Source organism: Cavenderia fasciculata, assembly GCF_000203815.1.
Source record: "Cavenderia fasciculata unplaced genomic scaffold Scf_EUAJFUG02HR96I-5, whole genome shotgun sequence".
Taxonomy (NCBI): domain Eukaryota; phylum Evosea; class Eumycetozoa; order Acytosteliales; family Cavenderiaceae; genus Cavenderia; species Cavenderia fasciculata.
The window spans coordinates 1,248,000-1,274,101 of NW_004457624.1; the positions used below are offsets into that span (position 1 = coordinate 1,248,000).

Here is a 26,102-nt window from a genome sequence, read left to right on the forward strand (position 1 = left end):
AAATGATCAAGACTACATATTCATTGGTTGGTCGGTCATTAATACCACCATTTAATAATATAAATATAAAAATATAAATAAATAAATATAAATAGTAGTTTTTAATAATAACCTCGATTTTAGTTAGGGAAAAAATGAGAGTTGAATCAGTTATTCGTCGAAAGTAGGACACTTTCGTTTCATTCATTCTTTCATTCATTCATTTGTTTAGAGCTATTATTAATATATATTTATATCTTATATTGAATGATGGCTGATAACACAACTAATCCACCAACTACAGATACTACTACAACTACAACAAGTCAAGATGCAGTTTATTGGGCACCACTAAAACCATTGACAACACCACTTGTCTTTCAATTGGCTGATACTAGACCTACAGTATGTGCAGTCAAGTTCCCATGTTTGTTGTGTGAACATGTAGAATATGAATCTAGACCTACATTGGAGCACTTGTTGGTAGAACACAAGCTCGTTATTGCCGATGTCAACTCGGTTGCCAACCTTTCATCCTATCTCTTTCACTGGCGTTCACTTATGAAGGACAAGCCTATTGCACACTACACAACCACCATTCACACGCAACAAACCCCTTCTGCACCACCAACCAACTATTATCTCCTCTCTGACGTTCTCCAAGAGGATCAAGCACTCAGACGTAAACTTCAAACCGAGAGACTCAGCTTTGTCCTCGATCAACAACACCGTGAACGTACCGATCCATCCTTTTCCTCTTCTTGTCCAATGTGTTTGGAAGAATTCAAAGGTGATAGATCCGCTGTTAGTTCTCATTTATTCGAACAACATAGGTATGTTGGTCAAACAAACAAAACAATTTTTCAAAACAAAAACGAGTATTAACTTTATTCAATTTATTCTTGATACTTTAGTTTTAATATTGGATTACCAGACAATTTAGTAAATATTAATGAATTGTTGGATTTATTAAAAGAGAAATATGATATTTGTCAATGTTTGTATTGTGAAAAGATTTTCAAGAGTCAAGCAGTCTTGAAACAACATATGAAAAAGAAGAAACATGTACGTCTCAATCCACACAATACAGAGTACGATCGATTCTATCTCTTAAACTATCTCGAACCTGGAAAGAATTGGGAGGAAATTAAAAAGGAAAAGGATGTTGAGGATGAAGATGAAAAGGATGATATCCTCTCTCAAGATACCGATGGTGAGAGTAATGTTGATAATACAGTTGATGAAAATGATAAAGTGTATGTACAGATATAAACATATTCTTATATCGATTAAATTAATATTTAAATTAATATTCTCTTTAGTGCACAATGGGAAGATTGGGAGGAAAATTCAGATGATGAACCAGATCACCAAATTGTTTGTTTATACTGTCCAAATCAATACGACACTCAAGATGATATTTTAAATCATATGATTAAAACTCACAAGTTTGATTTATTTAAAGTTAGAAAAGATCAAAGTATGTTTAGATAGTTAATAATACCATAAATTATTGTCTACTAATTATTATTGAATCTTTATTTAGATTTAGATTACTATGACTCTATTAAATTAATTAATTTTATTAGAAGACAATCCTATGAATTAAATTGTCCAATGTGTGGATTAAAACACCAAGATGAGGCAGATTTAAACAAACATATTCAATCAAATGACCATGTTGGTGTTGACAAGAACAACGAGATGTGGCGTGATGCTCAATTCCTTTTCCCAACCTATGAGAACGACAGTCTCTTGCGTAGTTTTGAAGATTTCGAGGATCAAGCATATGAACAAGAATGGCAAGAAGATGAGAATAAATACCAAGAAGAAATGATGGAAGAACTCAAATTTGAAAGAGAACTGGTTCTTGAAAGACTTACAAAAGCCAATGTTCAACTACCAATTTAAATCCAAAAAAGACCAACAACAACAACAAGAATATGATTCAATCAATACAATAACCAACCACATATATATATTATTTGTATATTAATTTAATTGACCAAATTTGTCTTCTTGTATGAATGAATGATCTTTTCCTATCTTTTCTATTTATAAATCTTCAATATATTACCTAATTTGAGAAAAACTAAAACTCGAGTCTCAAGATGGGTGATGATCATCAATTTTTAAAGTAGTTACTACTTTCATTCATTGTATATTGCTTAGTTAGGTTACTCATCTAGATATTTTATAAACAACAACTCTAACATGGTATGAACACATTCAGTACTCAGCACAAATGTCACAGGTTACTAATATGATCTGATCATTATCATTCTTCATACAGTATGAAATTACAAAGAAAATAACAGGTGCACATGAAGAAGGTATCTGGTGTGTATCATGGAAAGGTGATACTGTTGCTACAGGTGGTATGAGCTCAAAGGTAAAGACTTGGTATGTATCGATCGATCGTGTAGAAATAATACAGTCAGTAATAGAATAGGTGCAAGATTTTAACACTTTTACATTCAACACTCTCTCTCTCTCTTAGGAATGCTACATCTACCAACTTCCTTACAGATAGAAAGACATTCACCAATCATACATTGGGTGTGTCTTCATTGGATATAGATGAGAATTGTCAAAGTATGTCATGATAAGATCAATCTTGGATGTAATGTATCTCATTATCTAATATATAATCTTTCTCTTTTCTTTTAACTTTAAAAGACTTTGTAACTAGTGGATTAGATTCACATGTAAGATTATGGAATTTAACAGATAATACATTATCAAAGGATATTGATGTTGGACCACGTGTGTATTTTAAAACAAACAAACAAACAAATGTGATGACAGATTTAATTAACATTTCTTATCATTTCATTTATATAGTTGGAACATGGTCAACAGCATTTAGTCCAAAAGGAGATATATTTGTAACAGTATCACAAAAGGGAGCAGTCAATATATGGTCAAGCAAGACAGGCGATAAAATTAGAACATTCCAAACTGGCACTCCATCCAAAGTATCGATATTGAATGCAACCTATTCTCCCAAAGACAATCATATAGCATGTGCTGGTAGCGATGGTGTTGTCTCAATCTATGATGTTGAAACTGGCAAAAGAGTCAACAATTTCAACGCTCATTCTACATCTATTCGTTCGATCTGTTACTCTCCAGACGGCGCCACTATATTTACTGCCTCTGAAGACACCCAAATACGTATCTCTGATCCACTCAGCAGCAGTGGTTCCATAGCATCCTTCCAAGGACATTCATCTTGGGTACTTTCAGTTGCATGTTCAAATGATGGAAAGAAAATAGCTTCAGGGTATGAATAATGATGATAGAGACGAAGAAGAGAACTTTAAAAATGCACATGTTCAATTTTGACTAATACTGTATCTTTTCTTTTCTTTCTTCTTTATATATAAACAAAACAGATCAAGTGATCGTAGAGTTAAGATTTGGGATATTTCAACTAGAAAGTGTGATCACACATTCCAAGATCATGCCGACCAGGTATGGGGTGTTGCATGGTCACCCGATGGATCTAAATTGGTTTCAGTTTCTGATGATTGTAGTATGATTGGTTACTCTATCAAACAATAAAGATAATAATAATAAATATATATATTTAATTATTATATTATATCAATAAAAAGATAGATATAAAAAGAAGATAAGATAATTAATTAATGTTGCTATTAATAATATTATAAATAATATATTATCTTGATTAATTGATGGATGGGATTCATTAACTTGAGATGGTTGAAGATCTTTTTTTCTACCAAACCAGCCTGTGTAACCCCGATCGCCCTTATCCTTCTAATTGTCAGTGGAGGTTGTTTTTTGTTGCATGCGTAATGTTTTGTTGTCAAGTTTTTTTGCACAGCCATCCCAACAACAATTTTTAATAAATTATTTTTTTTGCGACCAACCGCCTTTCTCTCTCAGCTCTGCAACACCTCTCTGCACATAGTAACCTTTGTTTAAAGCTAAAACAAATAGCAACACCAACAAACTATTACATCGTATCTACGAAAACGAAAGAGATCACTCATCCATCACTTTACTTTTAATATATTAAATATAAATAAATACTTTATTATTAGAACCATTCATACAATTTACTTTACTCGTATAATTGTTACTCAAGTCACAACCAAAACAAACAAAACACCCTTTTATTGTTACCATTATATGCATAGCAATCAACTATATTCTTTTCTTCAGAGAAAGATAGGAGCTGTCAAACATATCTGTCATAGTAGTTATAGTGGTTGGCAAGAATAAATAATTTATACAAACAACAATAATTTATACATATACATATAAATATACATACACACAAGTAGTTAGTAATAATAATAATACATACAATACATACAAGTATAAAATGAACTTTTCATCAGACTTTATTAACATTTCAAACGAGATTGAGTCTTTTAACAATACTCTAAATGAAATGTTGTCTGTTTGGAATGATCCAAATGTTGTACCTCAAAATAATGTAGTCAACAAGAATAATAATAATAGTATTAATAATAATAATAATATGATGTCTTTAAATAGTTCACAACAATTAGAGGCAAATATTAATTTAATACTCAATAATAATAATAATAATAATAATAATAGTACCAATAGTAATAATACTACAACCAATACTACAATATTCAAACAGTCACAACCAAATCATGGTAGATCATTCCTAGTCAGTAGTAATTCACATTTGGAGAGCTTCTTGCTTGACAATCCATCTCTTTTCCAAAGCGACGATGCTATTGGCAAGATGTCCAAGGTTATCAACGAGATCAACAGAGAGTCAAAGGGCTTCCAACCAGTTGAGATTGTCCCACTCAAGAACTTTTCTACTGCTGCCCCCTCCACCGAACAACAACCATCCTTGCCATCATTCTCCTCCATTCCATCGTTTTCTCTCGACACTACCAAACTCGAAGAGTTAAAGACCGACCTTTCCTTCCTCGACCCAATCCTCTCTATTCCATACGCCAATCATAACAACATGCTCCCAATATTAAATAATAATCAACCAACAACAATGAATATCATTCCAACTCCTCAACTACAACAACAACAACAACCACAACAACAACAACAACAAGAACCAATTTATAATATTGATTATAATCAAAATAATAATAATAATAATATTCAAAATGATATGATTGATTATATTATGCCAATTAAACAAGAGAATAATAGTGGTCCAATTAGACATGCCAATCAATTTGATCGTTCACCAGTTCAACCAGACTCGACTATGGTCACCTTGTCCACTGCTCAATTGTCATCGTTTACATCGATGGAGATGGAAGACTATGCCACAGCCAGTAGTGTCGGAAAGAACTTGTCAACCTCTGAGAGAAAGGATATTAGACGTCAAAAACGTCTCATCAAAAATAGAGAGTCTGCCCATCTTTCGCGCCAACGCAAGAGAGAACGTCTCACCGATCTCGAACACCACGTCGAAGAGCTCACTCAAAACTCGTCAAAGTTGACAGGTCTTCTTGGTGGCCTCGAAAACGAGAACCTTGTCCTCAACGCCGAGGTCAGTCAATTGGTCGATGTCATTAAAGATTCTCCAGTCCTCTCTGCTCTCTTTGTCCATTCCACCTTTGGATCACTTAGAAACAATCAACCATATAGAAGAGAAGTACAAGTTACTCTCTAAACCAGCAAACAACATACCGCCAATCGAATATTCTTTTTAATTTATTTCCATAACAAACCAAATAACCTTTTATTCTCTCTCTTCACACAAAATGTTTTGTTGTTGTTTTTCAACAAATCAATAATAATTATAATAATAATCCACATACACAATCAATCTACCAACATTAGTACATAATAGTTACAGATGTTTTATTAAACCAAACCAAACCAAACCAACTCCAACTCCAATACCCCAAAATATCATATCGATATTAAATCAACTCACCAATCACCATACAACGTCTGTATATAATGAATAACAACACGATCCATCATCATCATAACAATAACAATAATAATAACAATATATTATAATATTAATGTAAAAATAAATATTTCTTTCTACAAAAAAATGGTCTTATTTCCTTCTTTCTTTCTTTTTGTTGTTATTATTTACTTCTGTCTGTTATGCACTTTCTTTTATTATTAAATAAATATATAATTATTTGTATGTATTTAATAGATAGATATATAAGTTTGTTAATTTCGTATGTATGTATGAATGAATGAGAAGGTTTTCTATCCAACGTCCAAAGTCTTGCCAGCAATAGATTGGTTCTTGAAGACATTGATTCGATTTTCCACTGACCACATATTTATTTATCATCAATGGTCCATAGAATTTTAACATTTTTTTTCAACAATATTATTTTTCAACATCCATTTCTATTTATAAATAATAATTCATATGTGTCCACATGGTCATTCTAACCTAAGTGAGAATATTTCATTGGTACTAGCTTTTTTGAGAGGTGTATAACCACCAAATGTAATCAATTGATCTTTAAAGATGACTGAGCAATTTTGTCCCAACCCAATGCTCTCCATTTGATCGATATTGCTGTACGACATTTTAGTCCAATGTTGATGTTTAGCATCGAATTCATGTATCTCTTGAAAATAATTGTTTCTATCCCATCCTCCATATAAATAAAACTTTCCTTTATGTTCAATCATTGATGATCTTGACCTTCCACTTGGTACATCTCCACCACATTTTAATTCTTCCCATATACAAGTATCTAAGAAAAAAATAATATAATATTAGTATTATTACTTCTTGTTGATCAATAATAATTTCTTACCAAGATCAAGTTTAAACATTGAATTAAAATAAGAAGCTGGTTTATCAGTATCGAAACCACCAAATAGGTATAATGAATGATTATAAAACAAACTACAATGTGCTCTTCTTTGATGTGGAATTGTACCAGAAACAGTTACCAATGACCAATGTTTTGTTACTAAAGTAATTGATTAATTGATTGATTGTTTGATTAATATTGATTAATTGATATAATGTTTACATTTCAAGTTTTGTTTATTCTTTTTACTTACATAGATCTAATGAATATAATTTATTATTTGATTTACATCCATCCCATCCCCCAAAAACATACATATTATCGTTATATACAATGGCAGTGTGTGCAGATCTTGGAGATGGACCATTTCCTTTGGTTTCAAAGACTGTTAAACTATTTAAATTGATATCATATTGATAAACAATACTCGAGTATTGTGGTGAACATCCAGTACTTCCTCCAAACATTATTATTTTTCCATTATATAAAACTGATGTATGTTCTGTTAATTTTGGTTTCATTCCAGAATATAATATTTCTTCCCATATTCTCGCTAGAATAGAGGAATAAATAAAAAATAGAGAATTAGTACAAATTTAAATTCATTACCTATCTTTTTCTTTTTCTCTTACATTCTAAATTATATCTCCAAAGATCATTTTTAACATCACCAATTAAAGAAAGGAATTGATCTTTGTAACCATTATCACCACCATAAACATACATATATTTATCATAGAGTATTGATGATGGACACAATCTTGGGGTTGGTCTTTTAGGTTTGATACTCAAAAATGAAGAGGAATTGTTCAATGTATTAACATGAACAAATCTACCCTTCCAAATGGACATGTCGTTACATAGACCATATAATCGTTTAGATGTCAACCTAAGATGAATTAAATCATTGATTGATAGACCACTACAAATTGATATTAAAAGTTCATCTGCCATTTCCAAAATATAACATTTAGTCTTTAAAGGGATTAAAAAATATTAATAAAACTATGTACATAGATTAAATATAATATAATATATTGTATTATCACATACATCGATATTAAATTGAAATATATTGGATTTTGATAGTTCAGTACAAATTAGTATTGAATCTGATGATAAATTTCTTTGACCTGATAGTTGACATTCATTCTCTCCATCTTCATTTTGATTTATATTACTGTCTACCCAAGATTGTGAAGAAGATGATGGTTGTTGGGATTTAGAGTTTTTTGTCTTTGGACTTGTTGTTGTTGGATGATTACTAAATAATTTTAAGAATAATTTAAATAACTTTAATTGTGGTAATTTATCTTCATTATTATCCTTTAGTAATTTTTTTTATATTGTTTAAAAGAAATATAATTAGTATTATTATTATTTCATTGTTTTCTCAACAAACTACAATACCATTTTAAAATAAAATAAAAAAAAGAAAAGAAGAAGAACCTATGAAGATGATGATGGATTTAATGAAACCATAACCATATAGCCAATAGAATGAAATACATCGACTAGCCAATGCCAAGTCACGGAATGTACATTGATTAAACAAACAAAAAAAAAAAAAATCAATACAATTTGTAAACAAGCATGGGTAAAAACAAATCAAGAGATAATAGAAAGATGGTCAAAAATATCTGTACATGTCTTCATTCAGTCCATATATTAATAATACTCTCCCCTTTTTTAGTAAACTGTGTATCTTGTTCAACTCGGATGTATCGAATTCATCCAAATGATCAATCCAACAACCATAACAACAGTGTGTGTGAGGGGTGGTGAGAGTGGGTACAGATATTCGTTTAAAATTAGTACAATCAATCGAATACGTATCGGGAAACAAGTGTGGGTGTGATTTCATTAGGGTTGTGTTGTAAATTTGATTTCGAAATCATCAATAGTAAAAATATTTTGATTACCCAATCCAGTCAATAGCTATACTATACTATATTGAATTGTGATCAATATAGGTCGTAATAATAATAAATAATAATAGCATATATATATATGCCAAATTAAATTTGACATGGAAGAGAATCAATTGGTCAAAAAGTTGAGTGTTTAATAATCCACTAGAGAAAGTATAATTTTAGTTTAGTTTAACATGCACATGTTGTGATAATTATAATTAAATTTACGAATGTTTGATTGATTGATTGGAAGTATACTTGTTTCTAATGTTGTTGTTGTTGTTGTTGTTGTTGTTGTTGTTGTTGTTGTTGTTGTTGTTGTTGGTGATGCTGGTTAATAGGTGGGGTGTGTTCAATGACGACTCGTCTTGTGTTTGTTCTTATTCTTCTTATATATTATTATATGGTTATTTTAAAACTTGAATTGGATGAGTTGATAAAGGTGGTACTACAACTTTACAAACCAAACCTTCACAGAATTCACCACCACACGAACATGGCATGTCGTCAAACTCCAAGCCGTCGCTATGGTTACTACTTCGGATACTTGTCCGACTTGATGATGTGTTGTTGTTGTTGGTTGTGTTGGTTGTTGTACTGGTTGTGGGTGTATTATTATTATTGTCTCCTTGTTTCTGATTGGTAATAACAACCTCTGGTTTGGAGGTGGTGAACAATCTTTGCAACTCTCTTGTGGTTCGCTTGAGCCACGATTCATGTTCTGGTTCAGCCTCGTTATTCTTTTCCTCAGAGGGACCCAAGAAAGCACCCAATGCGCCTAGATAACCGTCGTGTACCAAAAACATGGCTTTGGTTTTACCCTTGGACCAAAAGTCTATGGCAAACGAAATACGTTGCATAGTGTTGGGATGGTCGCGGATAAAGAAGCCACCAAAGTATATCTTGTTGAGTCCGTATCTCTGTGAATTCAAATATGCAATTTGACCTATATTGTTTGATACCATTTTCAACAATGACTGTGCAATGTCCTCGCGACTGTATTTCGCCTCTTGCTGCATTTGGCCTTCTTGTTGATAGATTATCTTTCCAAAGCTGCTTGCGATCGTGTCTGACGACAGACCCACCTTACTATAGTCGGTGCCGTAAATGTCGCCCACCACAAGATCGACGTTGTTCGAGTGTCCGTTCTTGGTCATCTCCAACATCTCGTCAAAGTCTGTCGTTCCAGTCAACAAGCTACACAATCCCCAAAAAGTACCCCCTCCCAAACTGGTTCCATCTACACGTTGGAAACTAGTCTCGCTATCAACTCTTATCACACTAACTCCCGATCCAATTTGTACTAATAAATATGGATATGGATTTTCCTAAAAGTATATATAATACAATACAATATTAATAATCTCTTTGATCATTCCTTCTTTCTTCTTTCTTCATCCTTCCTTCCTTCTTCTTTATCCTTCATCCTTCATCTTCCTCTTGTTCTTTATCCTTGATCTTTTCTTTTTTTTTTGATACTTTACAACTTTATCAACAAATTCCTTTGGATTTGGTTGATTGATTTGCCCACTATAAGTATAGGATTCACGATGTATGTTGTTTAATAGAAAGTTTGTGCCTCTAATGAGACAGTGCATTTCATCTTCTTTAACTAATGTACAACCCAATTTCTGTTCAAACAAGTCTGCGTATTTATATGCACCTCCTCCAGTGACTCTAACCATTTTTGGTTTACCATCTTCAAGATGTAACTTATTTTCTACAAAATATAAATCATGTTAACAACCATTATAGGATATATATATATATATATATATATATGTATGTGTGTATGTACATACCAATAATGAAAATTAAAACAATCATCAATACTCTTTGTTTCAAATTTGATAAAGTGAAGCTTTCCACCCAACTCTCCTTGATTGGATTTACTGTTCTGTACAAAATACACTAGCTTGGCTAATGTACCGCCAATATCCAATGCAAAGTGTTTGATGGGACTTGATTGATTAGGAAGATTAATAGGTCTGTCTTTGTTGTTGTTTGCGTGTTTTGGTGGAGACGATGATACTATATGATTGTTTTCATTATGATGACTACTACTCCTACTGTTGTGACTATTACTATTATTATTATTATTATCTATACAATGTGAATGATCTCCTTCACCTTCAGTATTCTCGATTTCATCGTCTATAGAAGCAGACGAAGTCGACAATGGTGAAGACGACATATTACTATTATAATGGTTGTTGTTGTTGATATTAGTTAGATACTTGTTTGTTAATAAACCTTCTTTTATACTACTGTAAATGTAGTGACTATAGCTACTACTATTACTACTATTACTATTATAATTTATATTATTATTATCAATATTATTATTATTATTATTGTTGTTATTACTAGTAGCAGTACTTGAGGTAGTGGTTATACTCGTACTTGTATTGTTTGTGGTTTTTGTAAAAGTAGAGTTATTATCAAAATAGTGAGACTGAATGTATTGGTGAGGATGAAACACAATGTTGAAAAGAATAGAGGTTAGGGGAGAAGAACAAGTATCTGTGTTTGTGTTCTTCTTGTGTGATGACAGCCGTAATGTATTGTTGTTGTTGTTATTGTTGGTTAGGAGTTGTGTGATATTGTCTTCGGGAGGAGAGTTGTCAGTTTTTATTGTTATATCTTCATCATGACGCTGGGATTCGGATAAAAAGAATGAACCTTCCCAATTCATTTTTTTAGTCTTTTTCTTTTTTTGGCTTAGCTTAAACGACCGAATGACACCGGAATGATGTAAATTAATTAACTGAGTGTGTGTTTATCAAGATTGGTTGCTTTGATGGGTTGATGATGATGATGATGATGATGATGTGGGAGACAACTGTAACAAATTAATTTCCTTTTAAAGTATGAAATAACTATTTTAATAACTACTGTGTTTTATTAAACTTTACTTTTTTTAAAATAGCTAGAGAGTCACCCAAACAACAAACTTTTAAACGGATACTTCAAAAGAAGATTGTTGTCATAATAATAATTTGTTGGTTGTTGTTGTTCGTGTTTGTGTTGTTGACAGATATCTATCTATATTTTTCACGTCTTTCTCAGCAACCAAACATAATTGTTATTATTATTATTATTCATTTTTTATCTATTAAAATATCTCGACAACTTGTCAACTTTGTTGTCGAATCCATTCATTCATTCATTCTGGATACAAACCATGACTGAAAGATAAATGTATTTCAATCTCCCTCTTTAAATCCAATGAAGTTGTTGTCCCCTAGAGGATTAATCACCGATCGGTATCAATCCTTATTAGATCAACGAACCTACAACAAGAAATAAAATAGAAAATTGATGAATAACTAAGAAAGAAGCATCAAATAATTTGATGAAGCAAAAGACACTTGGTAGATGTAATTTACTTTAAAATAGCTCTTTGGTCGATGGGTGCAGAAATCAAAGCAAGTTTTTGATTTTTTTTGTTGTTTTAAAACAATTCAATGAACAAAGATTCAACAATTGGTGGTGAGCGGTCGTCACTTTCAACCGTTCTCACTTTTAACATTGTCTCTCTATCTTATCTTTGTTTCTTGCTTATCACCCCCACACTACTTTACTTTATTTACATTTAAGTTCAACAACTAGTAGCTAGAGATCTCAACTGGTTGTATATTTATTATTATTCATTGTATTATATTATTATTATTATTATTATTCAAACAACAACAAAGTTCAATAGGTCGATAGATAGATTGATTGAATCGATCGATTAGATATTATTATTATTATTATTATTACTATCTACTATATTTTTAGAAAAGAAAAAATAAATTAATCAAACACCCTTCCTTCACCCATCATGTCTTCATCTTCATCTTTTGGGTTCACTTTGGAATCAGTTTCAAAGGATAGTATCGATTTAATCTTACAACAAAAAGAACAAGATGAAAAGAATAGATTAGAACAAGAAGAAAAAGAAAAACAACAACAACAACAACAAGAAGAAGAATCAAAAGGAGAAGATGAAACTGGGACTAGTACTACAAGTACTACAACTACAAACACAAACACAAATGATCAAAAGATAAGAGATGGTGAGGAGGTGCAACCAGTTGTCAACAATAACAATACCAATGTTGCCGACAACACTCCAAGACAACCAGATACTCAATTGGAAGATGATGATCACAAGCCAACTACTCCATCGTCCGAGATCCTCCCAAAAATAGTTGAACCTCAAGAAGGAGAGATTAAAGGAAAGGATTTGGATGACTTGTTGGCCAAGATACCAGAGACTTATTCACTGTCGACTGTTGAAAAGGACATCAAAGGCTTTTCACAAGACTTGAGAGCCACTACAATCAAGCCGTTTGAATCGGCCGTCTTGTCAGATGTAGAGTCGAAAAAGTTAAAGTTTCCACCTCCATTGATCGCTCCGAGAACAGAAGAGGAACGATTGGCACAAGAGGAGCGCGACCGATTGACCGAGGAGAAACGTATACAATCGGGCATCGACAAAAAGAACAAGGAAGAACAAGACAAACAAGACAAAAAACTAGAAGACGAAAGAAAAAAGGAAGAGAAGAAAGATGACGAACGTAAAAAGGAAGAAGACAAGAGAAAGAAAAAGGAAGAGGAAGAGAGGAAAAAGAGGAAAAGAAAGAAGAGGAAAAGAGAAAAGAGGAAAAGAAAAAGACTGACAAGAGCAAGACAAAGATTGCAGGTCAGTTTGACAAGGTTGCCAACAAACGTGATGAAGATAAAGCTAGAGAGGATTTGATTCGTCTTTCATCACCTCCACTTGGACATCAACAACCACCAACCTTTGTAGTTGAATTAGATTTCAGTGCACATTTACCAATTGCGTCACCTGAAAATCCTCTACTTCTCTATTGGGTGCCAGAAATCACTCCAAAGAATCCTGGATTCGATAGAGATTTTCCAACTGCCGGTTGGACATACAACGAACCACTCAAGAAACTAGTATACACTCCTCCACAACCATGGACAATGTCTACTAAATACACAGTCTCTATTCCATCGACTGTCACCCTTCCCGATGAAACTACCATCCTCCGATTCAAAGAGGAACAAGTTGAGTTTTCAACAGCCACTCCAGTCATCACTAGCAAGATGGATAGTCGTTATCCAACCAATCAAACCATCCTCATTGCCTTTTCACAATTCATCTCTGTCAATGATGTACTCCCATTCATCAAGATTGATGGTTTGGCAGAACCTGTAAATCAAAACTCTCTCTACCTCGTCCCAGAAGATGAAATGTTACAAGATCCTAAAATCTCTCAACTTGTCTTGTATGTTTAAACAATAATAATAATAATAATAATAATAATTTAAACTCAGGTTACTAACCAAAATATTTATTTGATTTCATTTATGTTTATAGAGGAAATGAAGGTAAATGTATTGGAATTAAACCATTATTGGGATTAGATTCTGATAGACAAATTAGTGTTACAGTTTTGGCTGGTATGCCATCAGCAGAGGGTAGTCTAAAAACAGTTGTACCACAAAAATACCTATTCACTACACTTAGAAAGTTTGAGTGTTGTTCAATCAACTATCAACATAGAACAACCACCACTCCTCAAAGTGTCATTCTTAATTTCAACAATACTTTTTATCATACTCTTGAACAACCAGCTTCCCTAACTGTATGTATAATTTTTAAATCCTTTATAATATACCATATTCTTACTTTTATCTATATTATATTTAATTAGTGGAGACCAATAATTAAACCAGAGATTCCAGGTACATGGACAATTACACCAACATCGATGGTATTTTCAAATGAAGAACCATGGAAACATTCAACAGAGTATAGTGTTATTATAAAGGATGGACCAAATGAACCAAATGGACAACCATTGTCTGACGATGAAGAGGGTCATTTTGAAACACCACGTGTTCAAGTGAGTCATCAAGTGTGTGGTAGATTGTTTGCCGCAGAGGCTAGACACAACCCCAATTCACCCTATGCACACAATTCAATTGCCTTTTTCTACTTTAATCAATTGGTTAACCGCGAACGATTTGTTACCGAATGTCTCTCGGCCAAAGTCAATAAGTTTGCAGGTAAATCGGTTGATTTGGTCATTGTTCCACGTGAACAAGTGTTTGAATCGAGATGGGTTCCAGAGTTTCCAGATTATGTAAAGGATGACACCAAAAAGGATCTCTGGGTGGCTGTCACAGCTACCAAGGGATTCCCAGATGGCCAGAAAATCAAGTTTGACATATCAGGTGAAATCCAGTCTCTAGAAGGCCCATTAGTCCACCACACCAAGGATTCTTTCCAAATACAGGTGGCTGTAGAGTTTGAAGCATCACATAGTGTCAATCATGCCATCAATTCAATCTACTTGGATGTGACTCATCCAATTTTAGAGGAATCCAACATTACAAAGTTTAATTTAACTGGGAATGGTGTGGCATTACCAAATATCACACCTGCACTTGCCGGTCAGTGGATTGCCAATTCAGACAGACAACTGTCATTCAAGTGTGAACCTGGTACTGTCTTTCCATTATCTTCACAGTTTACTGTAGAGGTACCATTGGCTATGACATCTTTGAGTGGCCGTACGTTAAAGGAGCCATACAGATTTACATTTGACACTGAACTCCAATCTATTGTCAATGTGTCTACACCAAATAGTATCAGTGAAGGTGGCACTACTATTCATGCCAACCAGGTATTTATCATTCAGTTCCGTCAACGTGTCGATAAAAAGGCTGTCATTGGCGCTGTCAAATTAGTTGAAAATAAGACATTCTCAAAGGTATCATTTGATGTAGAGTTGTGTGATCATCCGTCACTACAACCACGAGCTGCAGGTGACACTACTGAAACTGAGCGTGATTTGGAAAAGTTTGTTGCATTCCGTCCAACCAAACCTTTGCCTTACGCTTCTCACATTCGTTTGTCTCTTGCAAGTGCATCTCTTTCAAGTCACGGTCCATTACCTTCCACCGAGATGGGACCATACGAATACAAAACATGTGAGAAATTCACTTGTCAACAATCAACTATCCTACCATCCCCAGGTTCAGTTATCTATCCAAATGCTATCATTTCAGTACCTTTTAATCGTATTTTAAAGGATGCTATTATTCCCATAGTTCAACCTCGTGTTGTACCACCAACTACAACTCCACCACCAACTACAACTACAACCACAACCACAACAACTACAACTCCTACTACAGTTGTTGCATCAGGAGATGTTGAAGATACTACTACATCTACAACAACTGCTCCAGTACAGGTCGCAGAAAAGAATTGGGATCATGTAATTAGTGTTTCACCAGCACCATCAATTCCAGGTAGATGGGAAGCACAAGGAACTAGATTGGTATATGTAACTAGTTTGGAATCAAAGTGGATTGGAAGTAACTCGTATGTAGTGACATTGAACAAATCATTGACTAGTAAATACGATGAAACTTTGGAAAAAGATATTCAATGGAAATATTCAACCGATTTGAATCATCCTACTGAGACGTACCCACAAAACAGTCAATTTATTGCAGTTGATCAAGCTAGATTTATTTCGATCAAGTTTGCTCAACCTATTGACCGTGTGTCACTTGCCAAACAGGTATCTGTCGATTTGGTAGGAGATGACAAGAAAAAGATTGTCCACAAGTTTGTGTTGGCCGAGGCAGCCGACGCAGAAGCTGTTGGAGTGGACCGATACACCGACAACCACTGGTTATGCTTAAAGCTTGAACCAGTGACAAACAGCGTGCAAATCCAAATCAATCTGGTCAATGTGTCATCTACAAACGGTCCATTGACCAACGACACCAAGTTCCAGTACAAGTTTAATGTGTGTCGTAGTATTCGTGTTCAGACAACCTACTATTTCGAGGGTAGTGTAATTGTCACTTTTAGCGAGCCGTTGGCTGGTGAGAAAAACAGTCAGTTGCCAATCGACTGGATGCCAACCATCGTACCTGACCCAGGCGTTCAAATGCTTTGGAAGAGAACAGATGGAGATGAGTCGATGATTGGGTTACCAACCACCCGTCTCCCGGGTAGTACCACATACACCATCCAATTGCCATCGGGAACAATTACCACCAAGAATGGCACGGCGTTCATCCCAGAGGAATCAGATGCCAAGCGTCTAGTATTCTCCACACCGTCAGTTGAATTGGTTCGTTCGTACCCATCGCATTCAAGTCAGACCGTCTTTTTAAAGCGCCCCTTTTTAATGCAGTTTAACCAGCGTATCGACCGTGCATCCGTCCTCAAGCGTATCAGCGCGCACACTGGCAGCGGACTTAAAAAGAAGAAGATTCCGGTCGAGTTGTACGAGGATTTTTCAAAGTTTGAAGAATACTATGGTCACTTGAACCCCGACATGTGTCTGGCTGTCAAGCCAGCCGACAAGCATGGTGCGTGGGTATGCGACACCTCGTACACTGTGTCGATCAAGGAGGGTATGCGGTCGACTGAAGGTACGATCGAGTCAGACTATGCCACCGACGTGACGTTCCTCACACTCACCAACAAGCCGGTCGTCGTCATGAGCAACGGACACGTCGCCATCAACTTTTCGCACGCACCCTTTACCACAGCCCAAGTGACTGCTCGCGAGTTGTTTGACGTGTCTGTGCGTCCCGACTGCGGTGCATCGCCGCTGCGTTGGAATATTACCGGCACCAACCAGGTCACTTCCAGCGTACCATTCCAGAATTGGAAGTTGTCTACGTGCTACAAATTCAAGTTGCCAGAAAACTTGGAATCACTCCACGGATTTGTACTCGACACTAACTCACTCGACGAGTTGGGCAAGTTGTCGCCACTCAACTCGGTTGCTCAGAGCAGCGGATACCCTACCCTGTCACACGGTGTGCACTGGCTGCGTTTCAACCAGCGTATTGACCCAGTCCGTGTACTTGAGCAACTCAAGTTTACATCGTCCAAAGGTTTGTTGATCAAGTCAAAGACACACCACAAAGTGCGTCTGGCAACACCCGAGGAGATTGAGCATCATCTAAAGACATGTGATTCGCGTAGCAAGATACTTGCCAGTCATTTAAACGACGCATCGTCGGTCGAAAAGATGTTGGTCTTCCACCCGGTCGACCCATTCCCAAGCGGTGAAAAGATCGAGGTTGAACTATCGACCATCTCGTCCGAGGAAGGTCCCATAATCAACAAGTCACCCTACACCACCTATTTCCATATCTACCCTCTCTTTGAGGTCAAAGACTGCTCGGTAGAGAATGCCAAAAAGGCGTATATTGGAGACACGATCACACTTACATTGTCGAGTCAAATCAAGATGCTCAAACCTGAGCACATCAAAATCGAGCCAGAACAACCCTACAAGATCAGCGTCAACTATCGTCACATCACCATCACCAACTGTAAACCAAAGACATTCTGGAACAAGGATATTGACTTTAAGATGACACTCAGCAACCAAATCTACGATGAACAAGGTCAACATCTCCATCTTGGAAAGGGGTACAGTGTTGAATGGAAGGCCAAACCAAAATCATTCCACTATGACTTTATGTATGGATGGGACAAGACGTTCAACCGTACCATCAACACTATCAATGTTGGTTCTCTCCTAAAGGGAGACGTTCCATCTATCTTGGTGCGTACACTCAACTTGACAGAGATTCGTGTACAGTTGTACCGTGTCAATCCATACACCGACTTCCACAACTTTTACGATGAGTCGTTGCCATCGGCCTACTCGCAGTCTTTCAAGACAAAGACGGGTGAGTTGTTGTTTGACGAGGTGCTCCCCATCGAAGTGTTGGAGAATGAGGTGATTGAGAGTTATATTGACCTCACTCCAGCTTTGAATGCCGAGACTCGTCACGGACATGTTGGCATCATCCTCATCCCCACGCCATCGGCTGTCTACCCCAACAAGGACGCCTTTGTTCCATTGAGGGCTTGGGTGCAGTGCACTAACCTCGCTGTCGGTGCCATCGTCGACACCAAGCACGTCACAGCATGGACCAACAACTTGGAGACTGGTGAGAAGGTGTCAGGTGCCAAAATCACCTCCATCGCCACACTCAACTACTACAACCAACAACTCAAGTTTGCCAAAGCACAGGACAAGAAGCAACTGTATCTTCTCCAAAAACAGTCTGGAAACATGGTCGACGGTGTCACTGGTGATGACGGTGTTGCAAGAATTGCAGTGCCTGCCAACTATTTGGCCAGTCAATTACACGTTGTTGCTGAAAAGGATGATGATGTTGTCATCCTCACAGATGTCTATACCAAGCCAGCAGGTGTCGTCAAGAGTCTTGCATGGCACGTATTTGACGATCAAAGCCTATACCGTCCAACCGGTACAGTTCAAGTCAAGGGGTACCTTAGATACTTGTCTCGTGCAGCTGCCGAGCACTCTGTACATATCTCTACCCTCCAAAAGGACATGCTCGTCAAATGGACACTTTCTGACGCATCAGATAGTCAGATTGCCAAGGGTGACAGTCGTACCAATGTATTTGGTCAGTTCTCATTCCCAATTAAATTGGTCGAGAACATGAACCTTGGTACCGCCAAGATCAAGCTGTGGGTTGACGAGACTGAAAAGGAGTTCAAGACCACCGGTGGTGACCATCCCTCTGTCACTGTAAAAGCGTCCGAAGTCAAGCTACTCGAGTTTACACACGAGTTCAAGGTACAAGAATTCAAGCGTCCAGAGTTCCTAGCATCGACCGAGTACTTGTTGAATGAGTTGAACAAATTCTCGGGTTACACTATCGTTCAAGTCAAATCTACCTACTTTGAAGGTGCTGCCATGTCAGATACCGACACCAAATGGCGTGTTGAGAGTAGAAATGGAACTTTCAAACCACCTGGATTCTCTCACTTGCACTTTGGATTTGATGAATCGTTTACTTCACTCCTCGACTCTTCCATCAAACAATGTAAATATATTGAAGGAAAGACTGCCGATGATGGTACACATGCAGTCAAGATTGCATTTAATGGTGTCGTACCAAACCCACCATCACCCGTATTCATCGATGCGTCTGTCGATATGCACGATATTAACAATCAAGTAGTTGCATCAACTGCACGTATCATCTTGCATCCATCCGACATTTACTTGGGTTTGCAAGCTGACAATATCTCGAATCTAACCATCACCGATGCTACGGTTCGCGAACCACTTGTTTTTGATATTGTAGCAACCGATGTTGATGGAAAGATCATCCCAGATGTACCAGTGCAGGTTGTATTTAAAGCTACTGCCGGACTTGCATCCAAGGAAGCTCCACACAGATTCGAAGAGACATTTGTCACTACTCAACATCCAACCGCCTTCCGTCTCCCATTGATCCCACCCAAATTCAAGCCAGACAATGAACCAGTTGTCTACAAGCTGACTCTTACCGCAAAGGATTTAGATGGAAAGGAGACTGTCACCTGTCATCAGGTCAATATCTCTTGGAAAATGTCTGAATATGATCCAAAGGTCGTCGTCCCCCAAGCACCAAGCATTGCCTTGCCAGTCATCACCGCCGAGACTAATTTGGCCGGTACCTACAATCCAGTCACTGTCGACGCTGTCAAGCCTACAAAGTACCATATCGATACCAAAGCATTAGACTATGCAGTCATGTCAGAGTTCAAGGTTACATTGGACAAGGAGTTGTACAACCCAGGTGAAAAGGTCAAGATCCAATTACACACTCCACTCCGCGAAGCATTCAGAGGTGTCGTATCTATCCTTGCCAACGGTGTCTTGGCCACAAAGAGCTTTGAGTCGGATGGCAAGGACAGTCCATCTGTCTATGAACTAGAGGTCATTGAACAATGGGCTCCAGTCGTCACTCTTCAATGCGATATTTGGTATGCTGGTCGCATCAATCGATTCTATGGTAGTCACGTACTCAACGTTGTTCCAGTGAGCAAGAAACTATCTGTCACTATCACTCCCGAAGAAGAAGATGTTGAACCAGGTTCCACCACCAATATTGTAGTTGATGTTAAGGAATTACTGTCTGGTGCACCAGTTGCCAATGCCGAAGTTTGTCTATTGGTCGTTGATGAATCCATTTTATCACTCACCAATTATTCCATTCCCGATCCAATGGCATCTTTCTATCCTCAATCTGGTAATCCATATCCAGAGCAATTCTTCCGTGGTGTCAGTAACACAAGCATCGCCCTACAAACCAACAAAAAGGCTCCACTCAAAGTACCACCCAAAGCACAACCACCTACTGTACAACCAGTCGCCGCTGAACCAGTCGTACACGAACTTGAAATGAGCTTTGAGCCAGAGCACCACGATAGCCTCGGTGGTGAATTGCTCGAAGCAGGTTTACTTGGTGGTGGATCAAAGGACTTTAAAAAGAAGAGTAGTTCTGTACTCTCACCTACCTCTTCCACCTCTACCACATCACGTTCAAATGATTATACTTCAGCTACTCCAACTGGATCTCAAGCTAGTGTAGTATTGGGTATGTAGCAAAGACAAACAATAATATTTTTAGAATTTCAACAAACTAATTATTTTATTTAACTTTATTTTCTAGATATTCTTGATACAGCAGGATGTGAAGAATACTCTGCAATACGTGAATTGTATTATCGTACATCTGTTGGATTTGTTTTGGTTTATTCAATCAATAATCTATCTTCATTTAATGAAATAACAACCTATTTTGATCAAATTTGTCGTGTCAAGGATTCAGAGGACGTTCCAATTGTTTTGGTTGGAAACAAGATTGATCTTGAAAATGATCGTATGGTTACAACCGAACAAGGAGAGACTCTTGCACGTACACGTGGTTGGAGATTCTTTGAAGCATCTGCCAAGACTGGAGTCAATGTCGACAATGTATTCAAAAACATTGCTGCCATGATCCGTAAAAAGACTGGTGGCAATGAGATTAAATTGGCCATGATTGGAGATGGAGGCGTTGGCAAGAGTGCCCTTACCATTCGTTTCAACCAGGGTCATTTCATTGATGAATACGATCCAACCATTGAAGACTCTTACCGTAAACAAGTGTCGATTGACGATGAAGGTGATGGCCAGCAACAAAGCTATGCCAAGAGCAAAAAGAAAGGAGGTGCCATGTCATTTGGATTTAGTAGTAAGTCAAAGAGCTATAACACCTCTTCGGCCAGATCATCTGCTCCTCCTGCACCTCGTGCATCATCATCGGCATCTAATTCCAGTCTCCCTCAGCCTCCCCCACCAATGCTATCGGCTGGTGCCCCTCCCCCACCACCAGGTTCATCTGCACAATATAGAAAGAGCTCATTTGCTGAAGCCAAGGAGGAACTTCAAGACTGTGGACTATCATGTGGTGATGAAATGATGGAGTCTATTCCAGAGTATGATGACAATGGTGAATCTGAGGATGAAGAGGTCGAAGAAGAGATCGATAGCATTGCATTGATGCGTACCAACTTTGACGCTCTTGCCAACTTTACACCATCGGTTTCTACTGATGCTCAGGGCAAGTGTACCATCCCCGTCACAATGCCCGACAATCTCACCAGATACCGTATTTGGGCAGTAGTATCCAACTCTACCAACCAAATGTTTGGAAAGGGTGAAGGTATGGTCAATGCCAAGATCATGTTGTCCACTAGATGTGTACCACCTCGTTTCCTTAGTTTGGATGATCTTAGCACTATTTCCGTCGTTGTCACCAATCTCTCCAACAATGACCGTATTGTTAAACTCGGTGTCAAGCTCTCTGAGCATCTCGTCATTGACAATGACACTTCTGACGCATGTATCGGTCAATTTGCAATGGTTGCCAAGAAACGTCGTCGTGTGTTTACATTTACTGTACGTGCTGTCAACTCTGGTCATGCATCGATTCACATGTCTTGTGTGTCTGGTCAGTATGGTGACGCAATGGAAATATCGATTCCTGTTCACCAACCACCCACCACCCGTACCTCATCCATCTATGGTGTCGTCGAGGAAAGTGGAACTGTGCAAGATGTCAAGATGCCACTCGACTCGCTACCATTCTTTGGTAAGCTCAACATTGACATCTCGTCAACCATCATCCAAAATATTGCCGATCTTGCATTCAAGCTCTGGGAGTACCTGTATGCCCGTACTGAAAACTATGCTTCCGTATCGATTGCAATGATCTCGCTCGTCAATCTCTTTGACAATCAAGCCGTTCTTTCCTATCTCCCACCAACCAAAACAATCCGTTCTCGTCTCCGTTTCATTCTCGATCACCTCAGACAAAGACAAAGACAAGACGGTTCATTCTATTCATGGTCTGCCTACACTGGAATGATCTGTGATTCCTTTGAATCCATCCATGCCTGTCACGCCATTGCAGTAATGAACTCTAACGATTATTCCATGTCCCAATCAACTGTCAACAAAGCTATTGATTATCTTCAAGTTTTAACTGCCGAACATATCAATACAAACAATGGCTATCAAAGAATTGCTTGTGCTTATGCCTTTGTAAGTAGAAAAGAATATTCTTTTCAGATTTTAAATTATATCAAACTAATAATCTTTCATTATTTTATTTTTAGTATGTATTATATCAATTACATACAAACAAAAAGAAAAAGATTCAAGTAGCAGAGGAAGCATTGAAATTCTATCATGCCAAGAATGTTTATGATTTCTCACTTGAGTCGTTGGCCTGGATTTTAGGATGTTTGGGAGTAGACCCACAATTTGAAAAGAAACGTGATGAAATTGCCAACTTTATCATTAGTCAAGCCTACGAGGAAGATAACATGCTCCACTTTAACTCTTACTATGGAACCAGTATTCGTGTCCAAATTTTCCACGAACCAGTAAGAACCTCGGCCGTCATTCTCAAGTCATTGGTTGAGAGCAAATCCAACCATGAAGCCATTCCAAAGATTCTCCTTGGCATTTTGGACAAAAAGACAAACGGTGTTTGGACCAACGTTCATTCCAACTCGTGGATGGTCGCTGCTGTTGCTGCCTATGCCCAAACCTATGAAAAGACAGTTCCCAAGTCAGTCGCCCGTGCTTGGTTGGTCAAGAATGCAGACAGTGCCACTGAAATCAGAGGTATCTACTGCGGTCAAACCCCAGTCTTTGAAGGACGTTCAACCAACTCGTACTCGATGGAGATTCCTTTGGCTGCTCTCTTTACCAAGAGAGAATTAAAGCAAGCTCCTGCTACTGCCTCTCTTCTCTCTGCTGAATTAAGTTTTGGCAAAAACACCATCTCCAAGTCAAAATCCAAACAATCCAAGGAGGATTTGAAACCATCGACTAGCAACGAAGCATTGGCCACTCCTGCTACCACTGCCTCGGTCGATCAATTGGCCATCATCAAGGAAGAACAACCACCACTCGTCAACGAAACACTTGCGAAACCAATCCTTACTCCAGACTCTGAAATTTGGTTACAAAAAGAGGGTAAGGGCAAATTGTTCTATAGAATGAATGTCCAATACGCTCCATCCAATCTCAAGGTGGAATCTGAAAACAATGGTATGACAATCACTAGAAAATTGATTCCAAAGGGTGACAGAGACAACCTTGTCTTTGACAAGGAAAGAGACGCCTATGTCATGAGTGTTGGAACTTGTGCCACCGTCGTCCTCGCTGTCAGCACTGAAAAGAATCGTTACAATATTTGCATCAACGACAAGTTGGCAGGTGGTGTTGAAACCATTGACAAGGATACCAAACTTGCTCCCAACTGGGACCATGTAAACTATCGTGATGAAAGAACCGAACTTTTTACCTCAAAGATTGAACCTGGAAGATACGAATTCAAATACAATATTAGAGCAACCACCAAGGGTACTTTCTTAATTCCACATGCCATTGTCGAAGAAATGTATTGTTCAGAAGTAAATGGTAAAACTAGTTCATCAAAACTTATCATCGAATAAACTATTAATTAAATAAATAAATTAAATAAATAAAATAAATAAATAAATAAATTTTATGTAAAAAAAAAAATAACTTTTATATATTTATATACAATCATCTACATTTGAGATAGATAATGGTTGAAGCAGCTAACTTTTTTCTTAAGAATGTTCAGAAAGCTTTTTATAATAGGGTATTTTGCCTGCTAATTTTAATCTTCTATATGATTCTCTCATATGTCTGGGACGAATTGGTCCCCGTTCTCCCCATTCTTCCATTATTGTCCTAGCTAAATTTATAAGAGAGAGTTTAGTTTAGTTGTGATGATTCCAAAAATATATATAATAATATTATTTATCCATCTAACTTACATAATTCAACAAGTTCTCCAACAAAAACTTTTGTAATACCAGCCATAATAATTACACTATTCTGATTTACATTTGTACTTGGAATGACAGCTTGCATCACCTTTTTAATATTTGCTCTATTAAAACTAGATCTACGATAAAATTCATATCTAGTTTGTTGTTCTTCTGAAAATTGATCAAATAGTGTTCTAAATAAATAATAATCAAAATTGAATTAGAAATAATATACTTTGATTGAATTTTGTTTTGAGACTTACTCTATTAAAGATGTATCATCTTGTACATGAGCATAACTTGATGATAAAGCAACAGTTTCATCATCTTCTCCTTCTCCTTCAACATCTTCTTCACCTTCCTCTGCTTCTTCTTCTTCCTCTTCTTCATCCTCTTCATCTTCATCTTCTTCGTCTTCGTCTTCATCGTCTTCATCATCTTCATCATCTTCTTCTTCTTCCTCTTCTTCCTCTTCTTCCTCTTCCTTTTCTATATCTTCTTCTTCCTCTTCTTCATCCTTTTCCTCTGTTGCAGCGGTCGATTCTTCCTTGTCAAAGTCTTCGTCCTCTACATCTCTCTTTTTTCTCTTGAGAGGTTGTGCGCTCGGAGGTGATCCAATAGGACGCTTTCCAGTGATAGATGCAGTTGGAGTAGAAGCGGTCGTAGTAGTAGTCGTCGTAGTAGTTGTTGTAGAAGTTGTAGAAGTAGATGTGCCAGGAGATAATAGTTCGGGTGGTGCAACGATCATCGATGCATCTTGACCATCCTTTCCCTTTTTTGCTTTAGGTTCTTTCTTTGATTTCGTTTCTTTTGGTGTCTTTGGTTCTTTCTTTGCTTTAGGTTCCTTTGGTTCTTTAGGTTCCTTAGGTTTCACCTCTTTCTTTGCTTTAGGTTCTTTCGGTTCCTTTGGCTCTTTTGGTTTCACTTCTTTCTTTGCCTTTGGTTCTTTAGGAGGTTTAGGTTCCTTTGGTTCTTTAGGTTCTTTAGGTTTCACCTCTTTCTTTGCTTTAGGTTCCTTTGGTTCCTTTGGCTTTGCCTCTTTCTTTGCTTTAGGTTCTTTTGGTTCCTTTGGCTCCTTTGTCTCTTTCTTTACCTTTGGTTCTTTCTTTCCTTTAGATGTTGGTGTTGGTGGAGGTGGAGGTGGTGATCCCGCTCCTCCATCCGTTGGTATTTCTGACATCTTCTTTCTTTCTTATATATATAACTTTTTCTATATAT

The 26,102-nt window shown here is 37.0% G+C and overlaps 7 protein-coding genes across 7 annotated transcripts; 4 read left to right on the top strand and 3 right to left on the bottom strand.

Moving 5' to 3' along the window:
- Positions 1-249: 249 nt before the first annotated feature.
- Positions 250-1,890, top strand: DFA_11493 (C2H2-type zinc finger-containing protein; the record flags this gene model as incomplete). Its single annotated transcript, XM_004350386.1, has 4 exons — positions 250-812; positions 894-1,235; positions 1,302-1,459; positions 1,532-1,890. 4 exons carry the CDS (start codon positions 250-252, stop codon positions 1,888-1,890), a joined length of 1,422 nt encoding a protein of 473 aa, XP_004350436.1.
- A 303-nt stretch (positions 1,891-2,193) lies between these two features.
- On the top strand, positions 2,194-4,233 carry wdr61 (WD40 repeat-containing protein; the record flags this gene model as incomplete). Its single annotated transcript, XM_004350387.1, has 8 exons — positions 2,194-2,196; positions 2,273-2,382; positions 2,432-2,574; positions 2,659-2,745; positions 2,824-3,265; positions 3,378-3,517; positions 4,053-4,078; positions 4,174-4,233. The coding sequence occupies 8 exons, from the start codon at positions 2,194-2,196 to the stop codon at positions 4,231-4,233; spliced, it is 1,011 nt and encodes a 336-aa protein (XP_004350437.1).
- A 103-nt stretch (positions 4,234-4,336) lies between these two features.
- On the top strand, positions 4,337-5,635 carry bzpG (putative basic-leucine zipper transcription factor; the record flags this gene model as incomplete). Its single annotated transcript, XM_004350388.1, has 1 exon — positions 4,337-5,635. The coding sequence occupies one exon, from the start codon at positions 4,337-4,339 to the stop codon at positions 5,633-5,635; it is 1,299 nt and encodes a 432-aa protein (XP_004350438.1).
- A 743-nt stretch (positions 5,636-6,378) lies between these two features.
- Positions 6,379-8,174, bottom strand: DFA_11496 (Kelch repeat-containing protein; the record flags this gene model as incomplete). Its single annotated transcript, XM_004350389.1, has 6 exons — positions 6,379-6,698; positions 6,762-6,920; positions 7,015-7,314; positions 7,394-7,736; positions 7,815-8,087; positions 8,172-8,174. 6 exons carry the CDS (start codon positions 8,172-8,174, stop codon positions 6,379-6,381), a joined length of 1,398 nt encoding a protein of 465 aa, XP_004350439.1.
- A 907-nt stretch (positions 8,175-9,081) lies between these two features.
- Positions 9,082-11,369, bottom strand: DFA_11497 (pantothenate kinase; the record flags this gene model as incomplete). Its single annotated transcript, XM_004350390.1, has 4 exons — positions 9,082-10,002; positions 10,159-10,394; positions 10,477-10,508; positions 10,585-11,369. The coding sequence occupies 4 exons, from the start codon at positions 11,367-11,369 to the stop codon at positions 9,082-9,084; spliced, it is 1,974 nt and encodes a 657-aa protein (XP_004350440.1).
- A 1,131-nt stretch (positions 11,370-12,500) lies between these two features.
- Positions 12,501-24,539, top strand: cpras2 (Ras GTPase domain-containing protein; the record flags this gene model as incomplete). Its single annotated transcript, XM_004350391.1, has 8 exons — positions 12,501-13,239; positions 13,272-13,956; positions 14,049-14,316; positions 14,386-16,064; positions 16,098-17,131; positions 17,408-21,124; positions 21,200-23,115; positions 23,190-24,539. The coding sequence occupies 8 exons, from the start codon at positions 12,501-12,503 to the stop codon at positions 24,537-24,539; spliced, it is 11,388 nt and encodes a 3,795-aa protein (XP_004350441.1).
- Positions 24,540-24,680: 141 nt separating this feature from the next.
- Positions 24,681-26,064, bottom strand: taf11 (transcription initiation factor TFIID subunit; the record flags this gene model as incomplete). Its single annotated transcript, XM_004350392.1, has 3 exons — positions 24,681-24,808; positions 24,891-25,078; positions 25,148-26,064. The coding sequence occupies 3 exons, from the start codon at positions 26,062-26,064 to the stop codon at positions 24,681-24,683; spliced, it is 1,233 nt and encodes a 410-aa protein (XP_004350442.1).
- Positions 26,065-26,102: the final 38 nt, after the last annotated feature.